A 17,801-nucleotide genomic window follows, 5' to 3' on the forward strand; every position below is an offset into this window, starting at 1 on the left:
CCTTCCAGTGAGCACTCAGGGCTGATTTCCTTAAGAATGGATAGGTTTGATCTTCTTGCAGTCCATGGGACTCTCAAGAGTCTCCTCCACCACCATAATTCAAAAGCATCAGTTCTTCGGCGATCAGCCTTCTTTATGGTCCAGCTCTCACTTCCATACATCACTACTGGGAAAACCATAGCTTTAACTATACGGGCCTTTGTTGGCAAGGTGATACCGTAGTACGATCTATATGGTGATGCCTTTGAAGACAGCTTGGAAGCTTCTGCCAGATGAGAATACAGCTGCCAGAACATGAACTACAAGTGACAGATTGGAGCGTGCAACTGTGATATAATACCATCTAAACTGTTTGTCAATTTGCTTTTAGGCAAAGTGCTACTTTTGACTTTTAAAGCCTGAAACGATTTGGGACCAGCGTATCTTAAGCACTGTCTCCAGTGATATGAAGTTGCCCAACCATGAATATCATCCAATGAGACTTTGTTCTGTGTCCTTCCATCATTTGAAGTCTGGAGACTGGACACAAGGAACAGAGACTTTCCTGCATTGGCACCAAACCTTGCTCCAGGGAGGTTGCCTAGCCCAATTTCTGCTCTCTTCTAGAGGGTACCGGTATTTTTAAGTACTGCCACTTGAACTTAGTTTTACTGATGGTGCTTTTACTGTTTTCTAAATTGAGTTTTATTAAGTTTTCCAGAGGTTATCAGGCTCTAGATCCCATCAACCCTGATCACTGACCATGCTGGCTGGGGCTGATGGGAGTTTGAGTCCAACACTATGTGATGAATGATTCTATACACCTGTATTGTATTTAACTGCTTGTTATGAGTCTGAACACTACATGTGCCTGTGAATACTTTCTTTATCCTGAGCAAACCGTTTTGTATGACTGGGTAAGGTACAGTATGAGACTGATATTTTCTAATTTGTATGGTTCACCACACATTGTAATTGGAGTGCTATTTTGTATCATGAAGCTTTTCGGACTGATGAAGCGTGTAGCGAAACCTGTAATATATCTGGAGAACAGGTCTCCTTTTGCCCACTTGCGTTATTCTCAACAGGGTGGTGGCTTTGATTTGCCCTCCCTTGAATGATCCATACATACGGCTTTGTGTTTCCAACTCAAGACCCATTGAAGAACATCTCATCCAGTTCAATCTTTGAAAAACAGCTTTGAAAAACTTTTTCATATTCTCCAGTGTGCTACCCTGGCTGTTGTGGCAGCACGGGGTTGCCGTTCTGTGACTGGACTTACACTACTTGTTGAACGGTTCATTTATCCAGTCTGTATAACGTTTACTGCACATATAACTTGTTAAGATAGAGTTGTACATTTATCCACCCCGTGTTTACAGTATCTCCAGGCTTTGTCTTGCACATGGCACCTTAGTATGTTTGTTGTTTGAATGGTTATAGCCCATCTCTCTTCTAGTTATTATTCTAGTAAATTTGGTTTTATACTTATAAGCCAGTTTGTGGTGTTGTTGTATTACATAACTGCCAAGTTCAGCCAACAATTTAGCTGTGAGGCTATTTGTTACTTGCATTATTATTATTATTATGAAGAATAGTGAAAAACAACAAATAAAGGATGTAGACCTCTGAGCTCTAGGTAAGCCAGATGGAGGGGAGGCAGGGGGGGAGATGGATTGCATCCACAGTAGACAATCAGTATATTCAATGGAACAGCCCAAAAGATGCCGTGTGAACTGGGCAGGGGAGGAATTCAGATTGCTTCCATGTTAGTTACCCTGGCATGCCTTTCCTATCAGCTGCTGATGAGAAGGCAACAAGGAGAACATCTCCCTCAGCACATCTGAAGATCCCCTTAGATACGGTTCTATTTTCCTGCACGCATGGTTCAGGGAAGGACAAGAATTTTCAGCAACAGACATACAAACACTGTTCCCCGTGGTGATTTGTTAGCAGGGGAAGCACTCCCTGCATCATCAAAGTTAAGAAGAGGAGAAGGAAGGAGGATCCCTCTGTGCTTGGTGCCAAGGGGTTAAAGTCACACCAAGTTCCTGAAGCCAGTTGCTTCCAAGTCAGAGTCTGCCTGCTGGCTGCGGTTAGTGGGAAGGGATTTTGTTTTTTAATAACATTATAAATAGGGCTGTGTTCAGCTTGCTGCATGCTCACTCTCCCTTCCACCTTCTCCCTCCTCCTCCTCCTTCTCCTCTTGCTGCCGCTGCTTCTCCCTGCACATCCATCGCAGCTCTGTGGACATGGACCGGTCAGGCTTCGTACTCAAGCTCTTTGGCTTGCTGCTATGCCTCTTGCCCGTTCTCCAGGCATGTCCTCAGAACTGCCACTGCCACGGGGGAGACCTCCAGCATGTCATCTGTGACAACGTTGGGCTGAGAAGGATCCCCAAGGTAGCTGAGCAGACACGTCTCCTCAACCTGCAGAGGAACAACTTCCCTGTCCTGCCGACCAACGGTTTCAGGGAGATGAAGAACCTCGTCTCTCTCCACCTCCAGCACTCTCACATCAAAGAGATCTCCAGCGGAGCCTTCCGGGGCCTGAAGCAGCTGGTCTACCTTTACTTGTCCAACAATGACATCAGCGTCATAAAGATGGGGGCCTTCGATGACCTGACGGAGCTCACCTACCTCTACTTAGACCACAACAAGATCCCAGACCTGCCCAAGGGGCTTCTCTCTCCACTGATCAACCTTTTCATCCTGCAGCTAGGCAGTAACAAGCTCCGAGAGTTGAGAGCAGGAGCCTTCCATGGGACCAAGGATCTCCGCTGGCTCTATCTCTCGAACAACTCTATCAACTCCATCCATCCTGCGGCCCTGGACGATGTGGAGAACCTAGCCATATTCCACCTGGATAAGAACCATCTGACCAGCTACCCTGGGGCTGCCATGAGCAAGCTGAGAGTGGTGGAGGACCTGAAACTCTCAAACAACCCCATGAAGATCATCCCGGATTTAGCCTTCCAGTCCTTTGGGCGCTACATGGAGACACTCAGCCTGGACAACATGGGCCTAGAAAAGGTAAGCGCTCCACAGAAATTTCCCTCTCCCTCCCTAGATCTTACCCATTCAAAATATTCGCTCTCACCCAAATTCCACCCCGTTCTAGCAACAGCAGTGGGACATTAATGTAGCTCCCCACACAGTTTTCTCCCCACTCCTTGCACCCGCTCCCCACTTTGCCAGCACCAAAAAGGAAACAGAAATTAAAGTAAGGCACTATACTGGGTTGGACAGAGAGGATTTAACTTCTGCACCTAGCCCAGCACCCTCCTTGGTCATTGGATCAATCATTTGATGAGCAGGGAGAAGGTGACGACCCCATCGCCCTCAGCTGATCTGCATGGATCAGTGGAGGAGGGGGGGGCTGTCTGTGTGTGCAAAGTGAGGGTGCAAGTGGCCACACCCACTGCTGGCATGCAGGTGCTGAAGGGCTGCCCAAGGGCAAGGGTGACAAACAAGGTTAGCCACCCCAGGTGAGCCATCAAGCCATGAGTTTATTCTGAGACTACCAGGTGCACCACTTCTTTACATATGAATGAATTGTTCCCCTTCACTTCTGCAGGGAAAGCAACCTTTGCCCTTCGGAGGCACTGTTGCCTTCCATATACAGAGGCACCTCAGGTTAAGAACTTAATTTGTTCCAGATGTCCGTTCTTAACCTGAAACTGTTCTTAACCTGAACTACCACTTTAGCTAATGGGGCCTCCCGCTGTCGCTACCGTGCGATTTCTGTTCTCATCCCGAAGCAAAGTTCTTAACCTGAGGTACTATTTCTGGGTTAGCGGAGTCTGTAACCTGAAGCATCTGTAACCCAAGGTACCACTGCATACCCCCAGCCACCACGATGTTTGCAAACGCTTCTAATGCAGACTTTTCAAACGCAGTCTCTTTCTGTTCTGCCACACTCATGCCTAAAGCACAGTTAAAAAACAGAAGGAAGGGCTGGCTGAGTTCTCAGTCGCTCCCATCACAGTTATACAGTGGTACCTCGGGTTACATACGCTTCAGGTTACAGACTCCGCTAACCCAGAAATAGTACCTCGGGTTAAGAACTTTGCTGCAGGATGAGAACAGAAATCGTGCTCTGGTGGCGCAGCGGCAGTGGGAGGCCCCATTAGCTAAAGTGGTGCTTCAGGTTAAGAACAGTTTCAGGTTAAGAATGGACCTCCGGAACGAATTAAGTTCTTAACCCAAGGTACCACTGTATGGGGCAAAATAAGTGGGATGCCGTTTGGGATGCACATGCAGGGGAAATGAGCGGCAGGAAGCAGGTTTCAATCCCCCTGCTTCCAGTGGCGTGTTTGCAGTGCACCTTTTAACATTATAATTCATTCCGACAGAGGAAAGACAAATGCTACATTTGGGAACAACATTGATGGGGGAAGGAAAGCCACACAGACTGAAAGTAAATCCAGTGGTTTGCCACAGCCTCCTGGGTGATTTGAAGAAAAGGCAGCATGTTTCAAAGCAGATTCAGATGGGGGGGGGGGACTGACAGTTATCCCTCCCTGAGCATAGTTTCTTGGTAGGGAAGGTGAAAGCATTTGCTACCTTCTTCTCAGGAGCCTGGAAGGCATGTTTAGTTGGGGGAGAAGAAGGGGGCAACACCAGGTTTGGAAAAACGTGACTGGCTGCTATGGATGGGGGCAGGGGAGGAATTAGTTTGGTTCACATTTTAATGGGAATCCACCTAATTCCCACTTCTTGAGCCAATCAAAATGCAGCTACCCTTCAAGATGTGCACGTCACCAAATTCAGTGATGCAGTTCTCCATCCAAATAACATTTATTTATTTATTTATTTGTTTGTTTATTTATTTATTTATTTATTTATTTATACCCCGCCCATCTGGCTGAGTCTCCCCAGCCACTTGGGCAACTCCCAATCAAACAGTACAGCATTAAATATTAAAAACTTCCCTAAACAGGGCTGCCTTCAGATGTCTTTTAAAGATAGGATAGCTGCTTATTTCCTTCACATCTGAAGGGAGGGTGTTCCACAGGGCGGGCGCCACTACCGAGAAGGCCCTCTGCCTGGTTCCCTGTAACCTCACTTCTCGCAATGAGGGAACCGCCAGAAGGCCCTCGGCGCTGAATCTCAGTGTCTGGGCTGAACGATGGGGGTGGAGACGCTCCTTCATATACTTACAGGAAAGGGCACACAAATAAGTGTGCATTAGTGAAAATAATGTACAAAAGTGTATTATATCAGGGGAAACTGCTTGCAAAAATGTGTAGTTTATTAGGAATGTGCAGGCTTTAAAAAAATAATCCCAAACTGATGTGGACATAGGGTAAATGGAACTCAAGATCAGAAAAATGAAAATTTGAGAGAAAATGAAGTGGGCAGATTTGCCCATCCCTACAGGTCATCCCCCTTTGAAGCAAATTCCTCAATGATTGTGGGCAATGGGTAAGTGGGATGTGAAAAGGACAGGACTCCCTACACACACTCTCTCCCCTGTTTGTCATCATAGCTAGGGTCACATCCATGCCATATATTAAAAATACTCTTTTAACAGTCATGGCTCCCCCCTCCCAAGGAATCATGGGAACTGTAGTTTGTTAAGGGTGCTCAGAACTGTAGCTCTGGGAGAGGCTTCCTAACAACTCACAGCACTCAACTACAGAAGCAAATCGTTAGCAAAAAAGCACTTCAGATGGTAGTGAAAATGCAAAATAATGATAAAAGGTGATAGATTTATTATTTGCATTTCACGCTCCTAAATTTGAAATAAGTTGTTCTGGAATCATTTCCTAACAGCCAGTTCTCTGTCCATCAAGCCATGGGGCCCTTTCCTCCTTCAGGTTGCTCCTGAATGGAAACAAATGTTTCTCTGCATCTCTGTTCAAATTTCCACTACCTCCCTCCCTGTCCATTATCTGTTCTAGTTACTCATTTGAAATTCCTCCCCCTCTTGCCTTCATCTCATCTGTTTATAAGCCCTGTAACCTGGAGGCTTCATGGTTCTACATGGAGCCTGCAATGCTTTCAAACTAAACAATATTGAATAATAACAGCCATGGTCATGGTGCCTGTCCTCCAAAATGAATGATGCAAAGGCTGTGTCAGTTTGTATAGTGAGAGTGATTGACAGGCAGAGACTAGGTCTTCCCCAACCTGGTGCCCTCCAGATTATATTGGATTACAACTCCCAGCAGCCTTATGGACAACTTCCATTGTCCAACCACGTATGGAGGGCACCATCTTGGGGGAGGCTGGGACAGAGTACTGGAGGCAAGAGGCTGGCACCCCTATGCCTGCTGTTTGCAAAAGGGAGAGTGAAGCTCTGTTCCTAGACACCAGACTGATGGCCTGTTATTGGAATGAGTAAGTGAATGCAGTAACCCTCCAGAAGTGGAGGCTAACGTCAGCGACTGGTGAGTGCTCTGCAGTCAGGTAGACTGAGCACACATGAGGACTTTCGCATCTTTGCCTCTCTCCAACCTTACACTTCATAAAGAAGGGTTTGTTTATTAACTATCTCTCAAGAGAAACCCTCACAGCGCTCCACAAAGGCACTCTGTTCCTATCAAGAGAGCTAGAGGGACATTCAGGTAATGCTGCAAAATACTCCTCTTCTTCTCGGCAAATGAGTCATGTCCCAGAGGTTGAAGCATCATGCTTGAGGTGCTTTTCATAAACAGGAGGCAGCAGTGACATCACACTAGATGGAGCATGTCCCAGGTGGGGGGGGAAGCGACCACATCAAACAGAAGCAGAAGGATCATGGAAGGCTTCCAGGTGAACAAGGAGGGAAGTTTCCAGCCATGCTATGTACCCATGCTGAGGTTATCCAGGTGAATCAGCACCAAAACAGTGACCCTCAAAGAGATGCTAAGGGATACAGCAACATGAACCGTCTCTCCCCCCCCCCCCCGGCAATAAAGCTCTGTGAATGACAGAGTGTTGGCAAACAAAATTAAATACAGATTTTACACGGAAAAGAAAATCACCCAGAGCACAGAGCTAATACAGGGTATCTACAGACTGTCGATATTTCACTGGGGGGGGGGGGAGGGTTGGAGATTCAGTTGCTTACTAGAACTTCAGGTCTGTGCAACTAAAATAGATTAAAGCACAAATCCACATTTTTTAAATGAACTTTTTGCAGTGTGGACAGGGACAGTCTGAAGGCATCATAGATTATGCATTGAGAAAGTGTGGTGAAAAAAACGATTAACAGGAAGTCATGTAAACACCCAAGAAACAAATCCGGAGAAATGCTCGTTGTCATATGAACCTTGTACACAAATCAGAATGAATACTCCGTAAATACCAGACACAGTCTAAGCTCCATGTAACCTTTGTGCAGACGTATCAGGATGAACGGTGAACAAACAGATTCACCTGAAGGAGCAAGATTCACCCCAAGATGCAAAGTTATCAAGCAGGTGGTGGTGGCAGAGAGGGAGGAGGGAGTTTTCAGGGATGGGGATTGGCAACTGGCAAATTATTCAGGACTGGAGCAATGTGAAGTCCTCTTGATGAAAGAGCTTTTCAATTTCCAAATTACAACAGTATTCAAGAGCCTCAGAATTGCATACATGTTACCATAAAGGTGTTATCTTGTGACACACTTTTAAAAAACAAAACAACCACTTGAAGTAGTAGTGGAACTCTGTTAGGCTTTACCCGAGCAGAATACAGTGGTGCCTCGCAAGACGAAATTAATCCGTTCCGCGAGTCTCTTTGTCTTGCGGTTTTTTCGTCTTGTGAAGCATGGCTATTAGCGGCTTAGCGGCTATTAGCGGCTTAGCAGCTTAGTGGCTATTAACGGCTTAGCGGCTTTAAGAAAAAGGAAACAAACTCGCAAGAACTCGCAAGATGTTTCGTCTTGCAAAGCAAGCCCATAGGGAAATTCGTCTTGCGGAACAACTCAAAAAACGGAAAACTCTTTCGTCTTGCGCGTTTTTCGTCTTGCGAGGTACCACTGTACAGTATACAGTACCTAAAAGAACAATGGGGTTTGGATTGTTGAATGAATTGTATAAACTCAGAGACACACAATGGTGATTTTCACCAGTCCAGAATCCTGGCTCATGGTTTGAAGTTCAGTTATACCAGCAACTGGATTACTATTTGACAGTTACATGTATTTCCTATCCGAAAGGGATGGTATCTAATCCAGAAAGGAGAAGTCCACAAGGGAGCTGTCCACAGCACCATAAACCAGCTATGTCTTTTGCCATCTGGCCCGTGAATGGATGATACTCACTGATCCCCTTCGAAGGCTGGAACTTCAGCAAAGCTCCACAGGAAAGGAGGGTCTCAGGCTGGAGCCTAATCAAAATCTCCCTTCCACCTGTGTGGACCCTCAGTGCTTCTTGCTTCTTCAATCTACCTGTATATACGTAAACCTAGTCTAATCCCATCTATGCAGTTTCACATACTCCTCTTCATGGGTTCTGTTGGGTGACATGGGAAGCACCAAGCCAGATGAAAGAAGTTGATGCTGTGGATCCTTCCCCCATGCCAGCATTACTGCTGATATAACCTGAGAAGGGGATCCATGCACACTTCCCTTTCTCCAGCTCCCTTAACTCTCTTCTCCTCGCCCACCTTAATTACTGTGCTGTGGCCTTTGGTTCTCCTTTCGTTTAGCAATCCCATATGGTTTGCTTACTGGCACACATTGGTACCCTTAACATGAATTCTAAACAAAGCTTCTAAAAGCTGAGAATTTGCCATTTCAGTAGTCAACGTAATGAACACAACACTTTTACATGTAGTTTCAACATTAGAGGTTTCTGCAAGCAGATAGCAGACCTAGGCATTTAGTAATAGTTAGGTTTCCAGGCCAGAGTATCAACCAGCCAAGGCTCAGCTGGCAAATACCAAAGATGACAATGCAACCTTTTGGAATGGGTCGATGGACTTCTCAATGAGCAACCAAACAGAGCTACACCTTCCCTGGGAAGATCACAAATTCAAAAGATGATTTAATCCCTGCCACAACTAAAAGAAAAAAGGGAATGAACAGGAAGTACCCTATATAAACACTCATGTCTCATCTCATCCTTTCAGACAATAGCTACACTAGACAACTCCAGCACAAACTCAGCACCAGGAGGTACAATATCTAAGAGTGGGTGCATAACACCACTACACAGAGGAGCAAGAATTACAACATCTGGTGGTGAACTGCAAAGCCCTCTAGAATGAAGCACATCTCCTTCCAATATATACAGCTCTTTGAGATGAGATGCTTGCCTTCACATCTCATGTGAAAAAGAGCCCTGCCAACAACTCAAGGAGAATCTTCTGGGATTCATTCATTGATGGTCTGAAGAGGAATTTATTCAGCGATTAGTTGATTCTTGTGACATGTTGTGGAAACACTGCAATGACTTGTAATTTTATCCGGGCTTAGTATATATTCTTTTCATTTCCCTGAAAGGGAGTAAGGGGAGTGGTAGTGGGGAGAACATTGTTGTAACCACTGGTAGATGTTTTGAACCTAAATTAGTAGTCTCCAAGGAAGTTTATGTTGTTGGGTTTGTGTGCATGGGAATTTTTCCAAGCGAAGCAAGGTGCAACGACGACAACTAGGCCGAGAAATAACTGCTTTAGCTCTTTACCTTCTCATGATTCTGTGAAAGAGCTGTAATCTCCAAGCAAACCTATATATGGCATAAATGTACACATTATGCAGCATCCCGGTCAGCAAAAAGAGAAAGGGGAGAGGAATCTTGAGTCACTGGAAATCTGCCTTGCTATTTCGACTGTGCTTGAATGCCAAGTGTAACTTTCCATTGAGAGTCCACCGGGTTCTGCCAAAGTCTACAGGCCCTTGAGTCTCCACAAATACTCCTCTCCATGAATGTGGCAACCGGGTGCCAGAAAGGATTTCAACTATGAAAAGCCAAATAATCTCTTTGCTCGTTTGGAAATGAAGAGATGTCTAGAAAGAAGCTGGAGGCAGGGAGAGCGATGGAGGTTGTCGGAACACACATATCTTTTAAATAATATGGGACACATAACCTCCAAAAAAAAGGTCATCCATGTCTCTTCTAATCGGAGAACAGCCTTGTACTCTACACATGCCTGTAGAGTCATGGTTTCAGATTCCAAGAGCTTAAATTCAGTGACCCTAAAGTATGAAGACAAATACTAAGGTGGTCCTCCTTCTACCCTTCGCTCTTCTCCAGAGCTCAGGAAGATTCATGCTGCAGAGAAGGAAACTAAACATGAGGCTCAACCATGTGTAGTCTGTCCCTGTTTTTGTCTTTTACAAAATACGGCTGAAGAAGTTTAAAGTAGAAGACGCACACTGGTGGTGCTGGGGAAGGCTTGTTAACCTTTTCCCTTCTAGAAGTTTTTTTTTTTCTGAAATGGCTGCATCTTTCTTTCTTATCTCATGAGGAAAGCCACCAGAAAGAGGAGTGGGGGATATATTCTTTTAATGGGGAGAGACTACACAAAACTCAGCATCATGCAATTTGATTTGGTCCTAAAGCCTGCTATAGTTGGAGGAGGAGGAGGAGGAGGGATACTTATGGCAAAATTCATAGTTTAGGTGTAAAAATCTAATGGGCATTCCACACTATATACCCCACCCTGATATTGATCCCTGAAACACTTATCACTGCTGGAGGGAAATACAGAAAGAGAATGGGTGTCACTTAAGAGTGGCTGCTGGACTTTGGGTTGGAGTCATAGAAATAGAAGAAGAGCCTTGTTGGATCTGACCCAAAGGTACATCCATTCCAGCATCCTGTACTTACAGTGTCCAACCAGATGCCGACAGAAAGCCCAAAAGTATCCACACCAACTCAAAATGTACTGCCAGCAAAAAAACTGATTTGTCAACCAGGCCCAAAGGATAAGCTTCTCCTTTCCCTGCTGGTTGCCTGATGATTGACACATGTGCCTGTGCTTCAGTTTTCAGATAAAGCATTTGCTGGCGTAACCACACTGAAGACTGTTCACATTGAGAACAACAAACTGTCCAGTCTTCCTGGGAACTTCCCTTTCGGCCGTCTTGAGAGCCTCACCCTGTCAAACAACCCTTGGCACTGCTCCTGTCAGCTAGCACCTCTGCGCAGGTAAAAGAACACTTTGTTCTATATCTCATGGGTGCAATGACTCCCCTAGTCCACTCTTGTGTATGTGTGTTTGTGGATAGATGATAGATAGATAGATAGATAGATAGATAGATAGATAGATAGATGATAGATAGATAGATAGATAGATAGATAGAAATAGATAGATAGATAGACAGACAGACAGACAGACAGCTAGATAGACAGATGATAGAGATAGATGATAGATAGATATAGATAAGATGTACTGGTTAGCTAATGAATCCTTGCCAGTACAAGGCATGAGTTTGGTAAGTCTCACTCAGGAGATCTACCCTGACAACCACACTGTTCTGACCATGAGAATTTGCTTTTTCTTCTGTAGGTGGCTGGAATCCACTCGATCACGCCCTGATGCAGCCTGCGCATCGCCCTCTTCAGCTCGAGGACAGCAGATCAGAGATACCTCTGCACTCCGCGGTTGCAAGGTCCCCACGAAGAGGTCCAAGAAGGGAAGTCGCCATTAAGCAGGCAATTGTTCCCCCCTCTCCTGTTTTATATTTAAGATGCCTTTCAGAGAACCCTTCCCACACGGGCTTCGCCTGATCACACCCAAAATTACCCCATAAAATATTATGAGACCACACCCATAGTATCAAGCAGGTGACACATTTTCTAGCACCAGTGTCTGCCCATGTATATTTGCAACTGGAGAAAGTGAGGCGAGTGAGGTCCTGATTCAGTGTTGTGCCGTTTTTCAGAATGGGAGGGCCTGCCATGTTGCTCTAACCTAGACAGAACTAATGCCTAGCTCTCTGTTACTGGTAGTGTCAGCAGCAAAGCTGTTCCATAGGCTTCTTTGAATGGAAGCCTCTTCTACCCATCCCTGAGGCCCACTGGCAGGGCATAATTACATAAGCTGGCAGCATAGGCACCCAGCCTGTTCCTGTTCTGTGTCTCAACAGAAGGCTTCATTTTGTATAGTTGTCAAAAGTCCAATACCTTACAAAACACATACATTTGCATTACATACAAGGACCCCGTGTCCCAGAACATGGCATCCCAGTAGTCAGAGATGGATGCAGTTCAGAGAAGGGAGGTTGGAAACAACATAGTTTCTTGTTGCCAAAGGTTTGGGCAGGGGAAAGGAGTCCAGGGGAACGAGTGAGAAACAGAAAGCGACAGATGAGAGACTCTTGTTCCAAAGCTAAGCTGCTGGCTATGTCTGTCTATACCCTGACGCTATGTCAACTCATCTATTGGCTAAACCCAGCTGAGCTCCTGCCTCCTGAATGTACCAGAGCATGTTTTATTGCCTGACCAGAGGTGCGTGTTTTTCCATGGAAAGTTATCCTGTTTGAGTCATCTCTGTTTTAAAATGGTCACTCTACAAAACTTTTGAAACTTGCTGGAGGTACCGATCAGGGCGTTCTGCCAGGAACTCACTAAATCGTCCTGGGCAAGACACTCATGTCCAGCCTCAGTCCCTCCACCTGCAATATGGGGTGGTGGTAAAGCTAACTTGCCTTGCAGAGTTGTTGTGAGGATTAAGCACGCGAGGTGCTCTGAAAATGTGAAAGCGCCATACAAATGTTAAGCATAATTATTATTGTGCTTGATCTGCTCAGAATACTTTTTAGGTTTATGGAGGTATTTCTTTCTTTCTTCTTCCCTGCCCTCCCAGGACCCAGGAAAGCTGGTCCAGGTGACTGGCTGCTTCAACCAATCAGAAAACTACTGACTCCATCCAAGCCCTTCATCCCCAAGCAGCTCCACCCCTTCAAGAAACATATATCTGGTAGCCACCACCTCTTGCTATATGAAGATCGCAGAGTGGAATCCACCATTTCATTCCCCCCCCCCCCGTTATTATATCTATTATTTTAAAAGATTTAGTTGTTAACAAAAAACAAAACCTAAACTTATGCATGACAGTGCTAAGACACAGCTAAACTAGATCCTGCTGGTAAAGTACACAGTCCTCTTTCTTGATGCCATTCAGCTACTCAGTTTGTCTCTGGGATTTGCCTTCTAACAGGATGGGAGTTAACAGAGAACATTAAAAGTTTCTCCACATCCCCAACCCAATGAATCCCTGATTTTGCATTGGAAACTTTGTACTTGAGCAGAACCTTAAAGTCTACCAGCATGAGAGCATGAATTCGGTGTGTGGCCTATACTGTGAGGAAAGTTTTTTGGGGGTTATTCTGAATGCAAAGGTTGCATTGCCGTCTTTTGATATTTGGCATGGATGCCACCTGGGTGGTGGTTGTCAATAGGGGAGAAGCAATGGGACAAACGCTGGAAGATTGCTGGAAATAAGGCATGGGGTGGGAAAGGGATTGAGCACCAGTGACATGTGAGCAATTCCCAGCTCCATCTATATTGCACATCTGAACTGGTTTAAGAATCAACTTTCCCAATGCAGGAAAGCTTAAGACACTGGTGAGGGGTTCTAGGGATCTCCAATGGGGAATTCTCAGCACCCACAGATGCCAATATTCCTTAGGGTGAGCAGTTAAAATATTGATTTCATAAGTGCAAATATGGCCACAGACTGCTGTTTCCCTCCCAACCAGTTCAATGTAAGAAAGAGACTGAACCACCAACGAGAGGGCTGCAATGGTTGTTCTGCCCTTTGCAATGCCCAGTCATTCAAGAATTTGGCATTTGATGTTTGATATCCCATTTGAACTGCCAAATGTAGAACCAATGGACTATTATATTCAATTCCATCTAGATACTCTGTGTAGAAAAACAAACCAAAGAACATCCTTGCCCTATGCTTTGCGGAAACATGAGTGCAATCCTGGGACTATATAAAACAGGGACAGTGATTTGGGTCTTTATTCCTGGTATAGATAGATTCTCTCACCCCCATGCAAATAGGGCAAGAAGGCCATCAGGCTCTGGTAACAAAGTTATCCTTACCGTTTTTGTGGTAAGGATTTCACAACTTGCCCTTCAATGAGCGGCAACAATGGATTTATTGGACGTCTTTGAGCTGGGATCTCCAGAATCTACCTATATAACATATGCAGTATAACTCTCCAGGTTCAGCTCATAAGAGATGGAGCATCTCTCCTGTTTGAGGCGCTACCACAGTGAATCTGTACTGAGGACTGCAGTTGTAGCAGTATGGGTGGGCTAGCTGGTCACCATGAAAATAACAGCAGATTTTCCTCTCTAGGCTGATCAGACTGAACAGAAATCTAGGGTTCATTGGAAGTGAAGCCCTTTTTTTACTTGGGGGAGGCAGGGACTGGTTCCTCAATTACTGATTTTCTAATCACACACACAACCGTTCCCCAAAAGGCAACTTGGCTATTGCCCACCATTACTGATCCTCCTAGTCAGTATGCAGATCCAAGAGGGGTTTTTTGGTAGCTTCTAGGCTGCACACTCGGTTCATGTTGAGCAATGACAAAGCCTAATGGATTTGGACGGCATGCCTTGCAAATGGGGATTGCGCCCCAGAATCCTTTCTGCATGCAAGGCTCTTGAGCTGAATCACAGGGGTTCATTGGCAGACAATGAAACAGAGGAGGTTTCTCTTAGGGAAGATTGAAACCCACAGTCCTAGAACAACAAGATATCATAAGGTGTGCGTATATAAAATGGGTGGGGGTGATAGGGGGACGAGGACAAAAAGGGATTCTCACCTGCCATTCTGAAAAAAGATTCCTCCATCCACCCTATGACATAAAACATATAGCTGTTTGCAGCAAGATGACTGTGGCTTATCACCATAGATTTTACCGTACGACAATTTCAATTTAACTCCTTTTTTTTTAATCCTGAAGGTTTATATAAATATATAATATTTATTCCTCTGTTACTGAGTGTAAATGACTCCAAGGAGGATTTTTTAAAGAAGAAAACAAGAAAAAAAAACACCAAGATCCTCTTACTCTTATGTAGAAAACAAATTATATATTTTCTTATGTACAACTTCTATATAAAGCTATTGCTGCAAAGATGAAGTGACCAAGTTTTAATGCATTTTTATGTGTCTTCCATGAGTCAGAAACTGAGGTCTGTCAATAACGGCTCGATAGACACTACTGAATGATATGCGTTGCGACCCTGCTGTTGCTACAAGAGCAATCCCATAGGCTGAAAACTCTTGACAAACACCTTGCCCCTGGGGACACTCAAAATATGGTCTCTGGTATCAGTACAGCAAGGGTGCTCCCCAGCCCCGTGGATGTTGCTGGACTATAGCTTCCATTATCCTTGAACCCTGGGCATGTAGAGTGGGGCTGATGGGAGTTGGAGACCAAAATGTCTGGAGGGCCCGATATACAGTCTGCACAGCATCTTTTCTGAGACCCTTCTCTTCATCCAGGATCATTAACTGCAGCCTTCCAGAGCTCTACTTTTGGTGTTGTTGCAGAAAATAAGCACAGGCCACAATCATAGATGCAGCAGTCCCTAACTTCACTGTTTTCAAATAGCTGGCTCTTTCCAGCACTGAAAAGCTGGCACCCTGGAGACTGTGCAGTCACAAAAACGACATGGGAGCACAGCCTTATGCCCAGCCATGCAACCTGAAACGTGCGCAAGTATCACAAATATGTCCCAAGGGGCCCAAACAATACAGCACCACAGTCTTGTATATTACCTAATACCAGCAATGCACAGGGCTGTACGTGAGATCTTCTTAGAAAGCTTTGCAAGAAGCTGCCTGGCAGAGCAGAAAAAGTCACCTGCCACACCATATATTGCTCCCCTTGTTTAACCCCATCGCCAAAGCTCCTTCACTAATATCCATAGCTCTGCCGGCACAAGGAGAGAGAGTGTGCACATGATCCATGTTACAATATGAGTGCCAACAAATTGACCAGCTATGCATCAGAATGAACATCAAAGGAACAAACTTCCGAGCAAGGCCCTTTCCTTTAAGAGCAACATGTGATGCAGCCATGCAAAACGATAAACACACACAACAGGGCTTGACTTGGGTTACAGGTTTGTCCAACACCAAGAAATGCCATTGCCCATATTCTTCCACTGATCTAGAACGGCAGATTTTTTCCCCTTCCATCTCATGCATCCCTTTAAAGGCCAGCTACACCTTTAGTTAGGGACGCGAGTGGCTCTGTGGGTTAAACCACAGAGCCTAGGGCTTGCCAATCAGAAGGTCGGCGGTTTGAATCCCCGCAGCAGGGTGAGCTCCCATTGCTCAGTCCCTGCTCCTGCCAACCTAGCAGTTCAAAAGCACACCAAAAAGTGCAAGTAGATAAATAGGTACCGCTCCGGTGGGAAGGTAAACAGTGTTTCCGTGCGCTGCTCTAGTTCGCCAGAAGCAGCTTAGTCATGCTGGCCACATGACCCGGAAGCTGTACGCCGGCTCCCTCGGCCAATAAAGCGAGATGAGCGCCACAACCCCAGAGTTCATCACGGCTGGACCTAATGGTCAGGGGTCCCTTACACCTTTATTTCCCAATTCAGCCATGTCAATTTCGACATTCAATGGGAATTTTTGAAATGTTCTAGCTATATATATATATATCTCCAAACAACCATGTTCATGTTCTAGCTATATATATATATATCTCCAAACAACCATGTTTTCTTGTGGACAGCCTTCCAAGGGTAGCCTTCCATGCCAAGGGTGGGCAGTGCAAGAGCCCCAAAAAGTGGGTGGGATCAGAAACAAAAGTGGGTGAAATAACATCTATGACTCTAACCTTTGCACAGCAGGATACATCCCAACCATGCAACAAAACAGAGGCTTCTGCACCAACCATCTCTCCATGCAGGCAGTCAAGAGGCATTATCAAGGTTCTAGAAGGCATCCCAGCCAGGCAAAAGCATTCCAGGAGGATGTAGAGCGAGGGTGACAGCGATAGGTGTGGCCAGGAGATGGGATGGCTGGGGCCGAGTCCCCAAGGGTCAGACACAGAGGCTCAGAGGACTGCATTTGACCCCCTGAGCTGAGGTTGCCCACTCCTGCAACAGAGGAACCTTCACAACCCAAAGATTAAGGGTGACTCACCACTATCTCCCGCATGTTCATGTTGTTGATGATCTTCTTCATGACCTCGGGGGGAACTGGCGAACCTGCAATGACTCCTGAAAGACAAAAATGCATACCTTGAGAAGTTGCCTAAAGGACACTGCAAATTTACAAAGCAAGTCATGACAATGGCTACATACATTATTATTATTATTATTATTATTATTATTATTATTATTCCCTTATTAACCCTGACGCTTCGCAAATCAGCCGAGATTTTGACAGAGCAGACAGTAGCAAAACATGTGAGTATAGTTTGTGTGAATCCAAACAGTGTAATTCCATACATTACTTGTATTTTAATTTGCAGATACTTGGTTTGGAATCCCTTCCACTCAATATTTGCAGTCTGCCTGGCCTCTGCTGCCACACACTGGTGGATGCAGATTTATTTTTTTTAAAAAAATGGAAAACCAATGTATTGTCTACCTTGTGCTGTTTCAGTAACAGAAAAAGCAAAAAACCAACGCAAACTTTCAGATTATTAAGCAATAAAAAGGAAGGTGTGCTTGATGGATTGCTCATGCATGAGGAACATAACATGATTTAGCGGTTCACTAATATACTCCAGTAATTTTTATTAACATTTTGCTGCTCTTGAAAGTGTCACCAGGTTGAAGGGAGGAATGATCCCTAGCTGTATGTCTGTACTGCTAGATCAAACCCATGAGAATGCTTACCTCAAAATATTTGAGTTTGGGGAAGGAATGGGCAAGATCAACCAGCAACAGCAGCAGTGCCTCCCCCCCCCCCCACAATTAA

At 45.1% G+C, this 17,801-nt stretch overlaps 2 protein-coding genes across 2 annotated transcripts in view; one reads left to right on the forward strand and one right to left on the reverse strand.

Moving 5' to 3' along the window:
* The window catches only part of ACSF2 (acyl-CoA synthetase family member 2), a gene marked incomplete at its 5' end in the record, with an annotated part of 54,567 nt that overhangs the window by 15,968 nt on the left and 20,798 nt on the right, over positions 1-17,801 (reverse strand). The window contains 1 exon segment of the mRNA XM_081850747.1: positions 17,019-17,095. Within this exon segment, the coding sequence (XP_081706873.1) occupies positions 17,019-17,095 (77 nt within the window).
* On the forward strand, positions 1,893-13,100 carry CHAD (chondroadherin). The gene is made up of 4 exons (XM_081850879.1): positions 1,893-3,011; positions 10,878-11,041; positions 11,403-11,548; positions 12,702-13,100. The coding sequence occupies exons 1-3, from the start codon at positions 2,232-2,234 to the stop codon at positions 11,542-11,544; spliced, it is 1,086 nt and encodes a 361-aa protein (XP_081707005.1). The 5' UTR covers positions 1,893-2,231; the 3' UTR covers positions 11,545-11,548; positions 12,702-13,100.

The sequence above is a fragment of the Podarcis erhardii genome (genome assembly GCF_964252035.2).
Source record: "Podarcis erhardii genome assembly, chromosome: 2".
In the NCBI taxonomy this organism is placed as follows: Eukaryota; Metazoa; Chordata; class Lepidosauria; order Squamata; family Lacertidae; genus Podarcis; species Podarcis erhardii.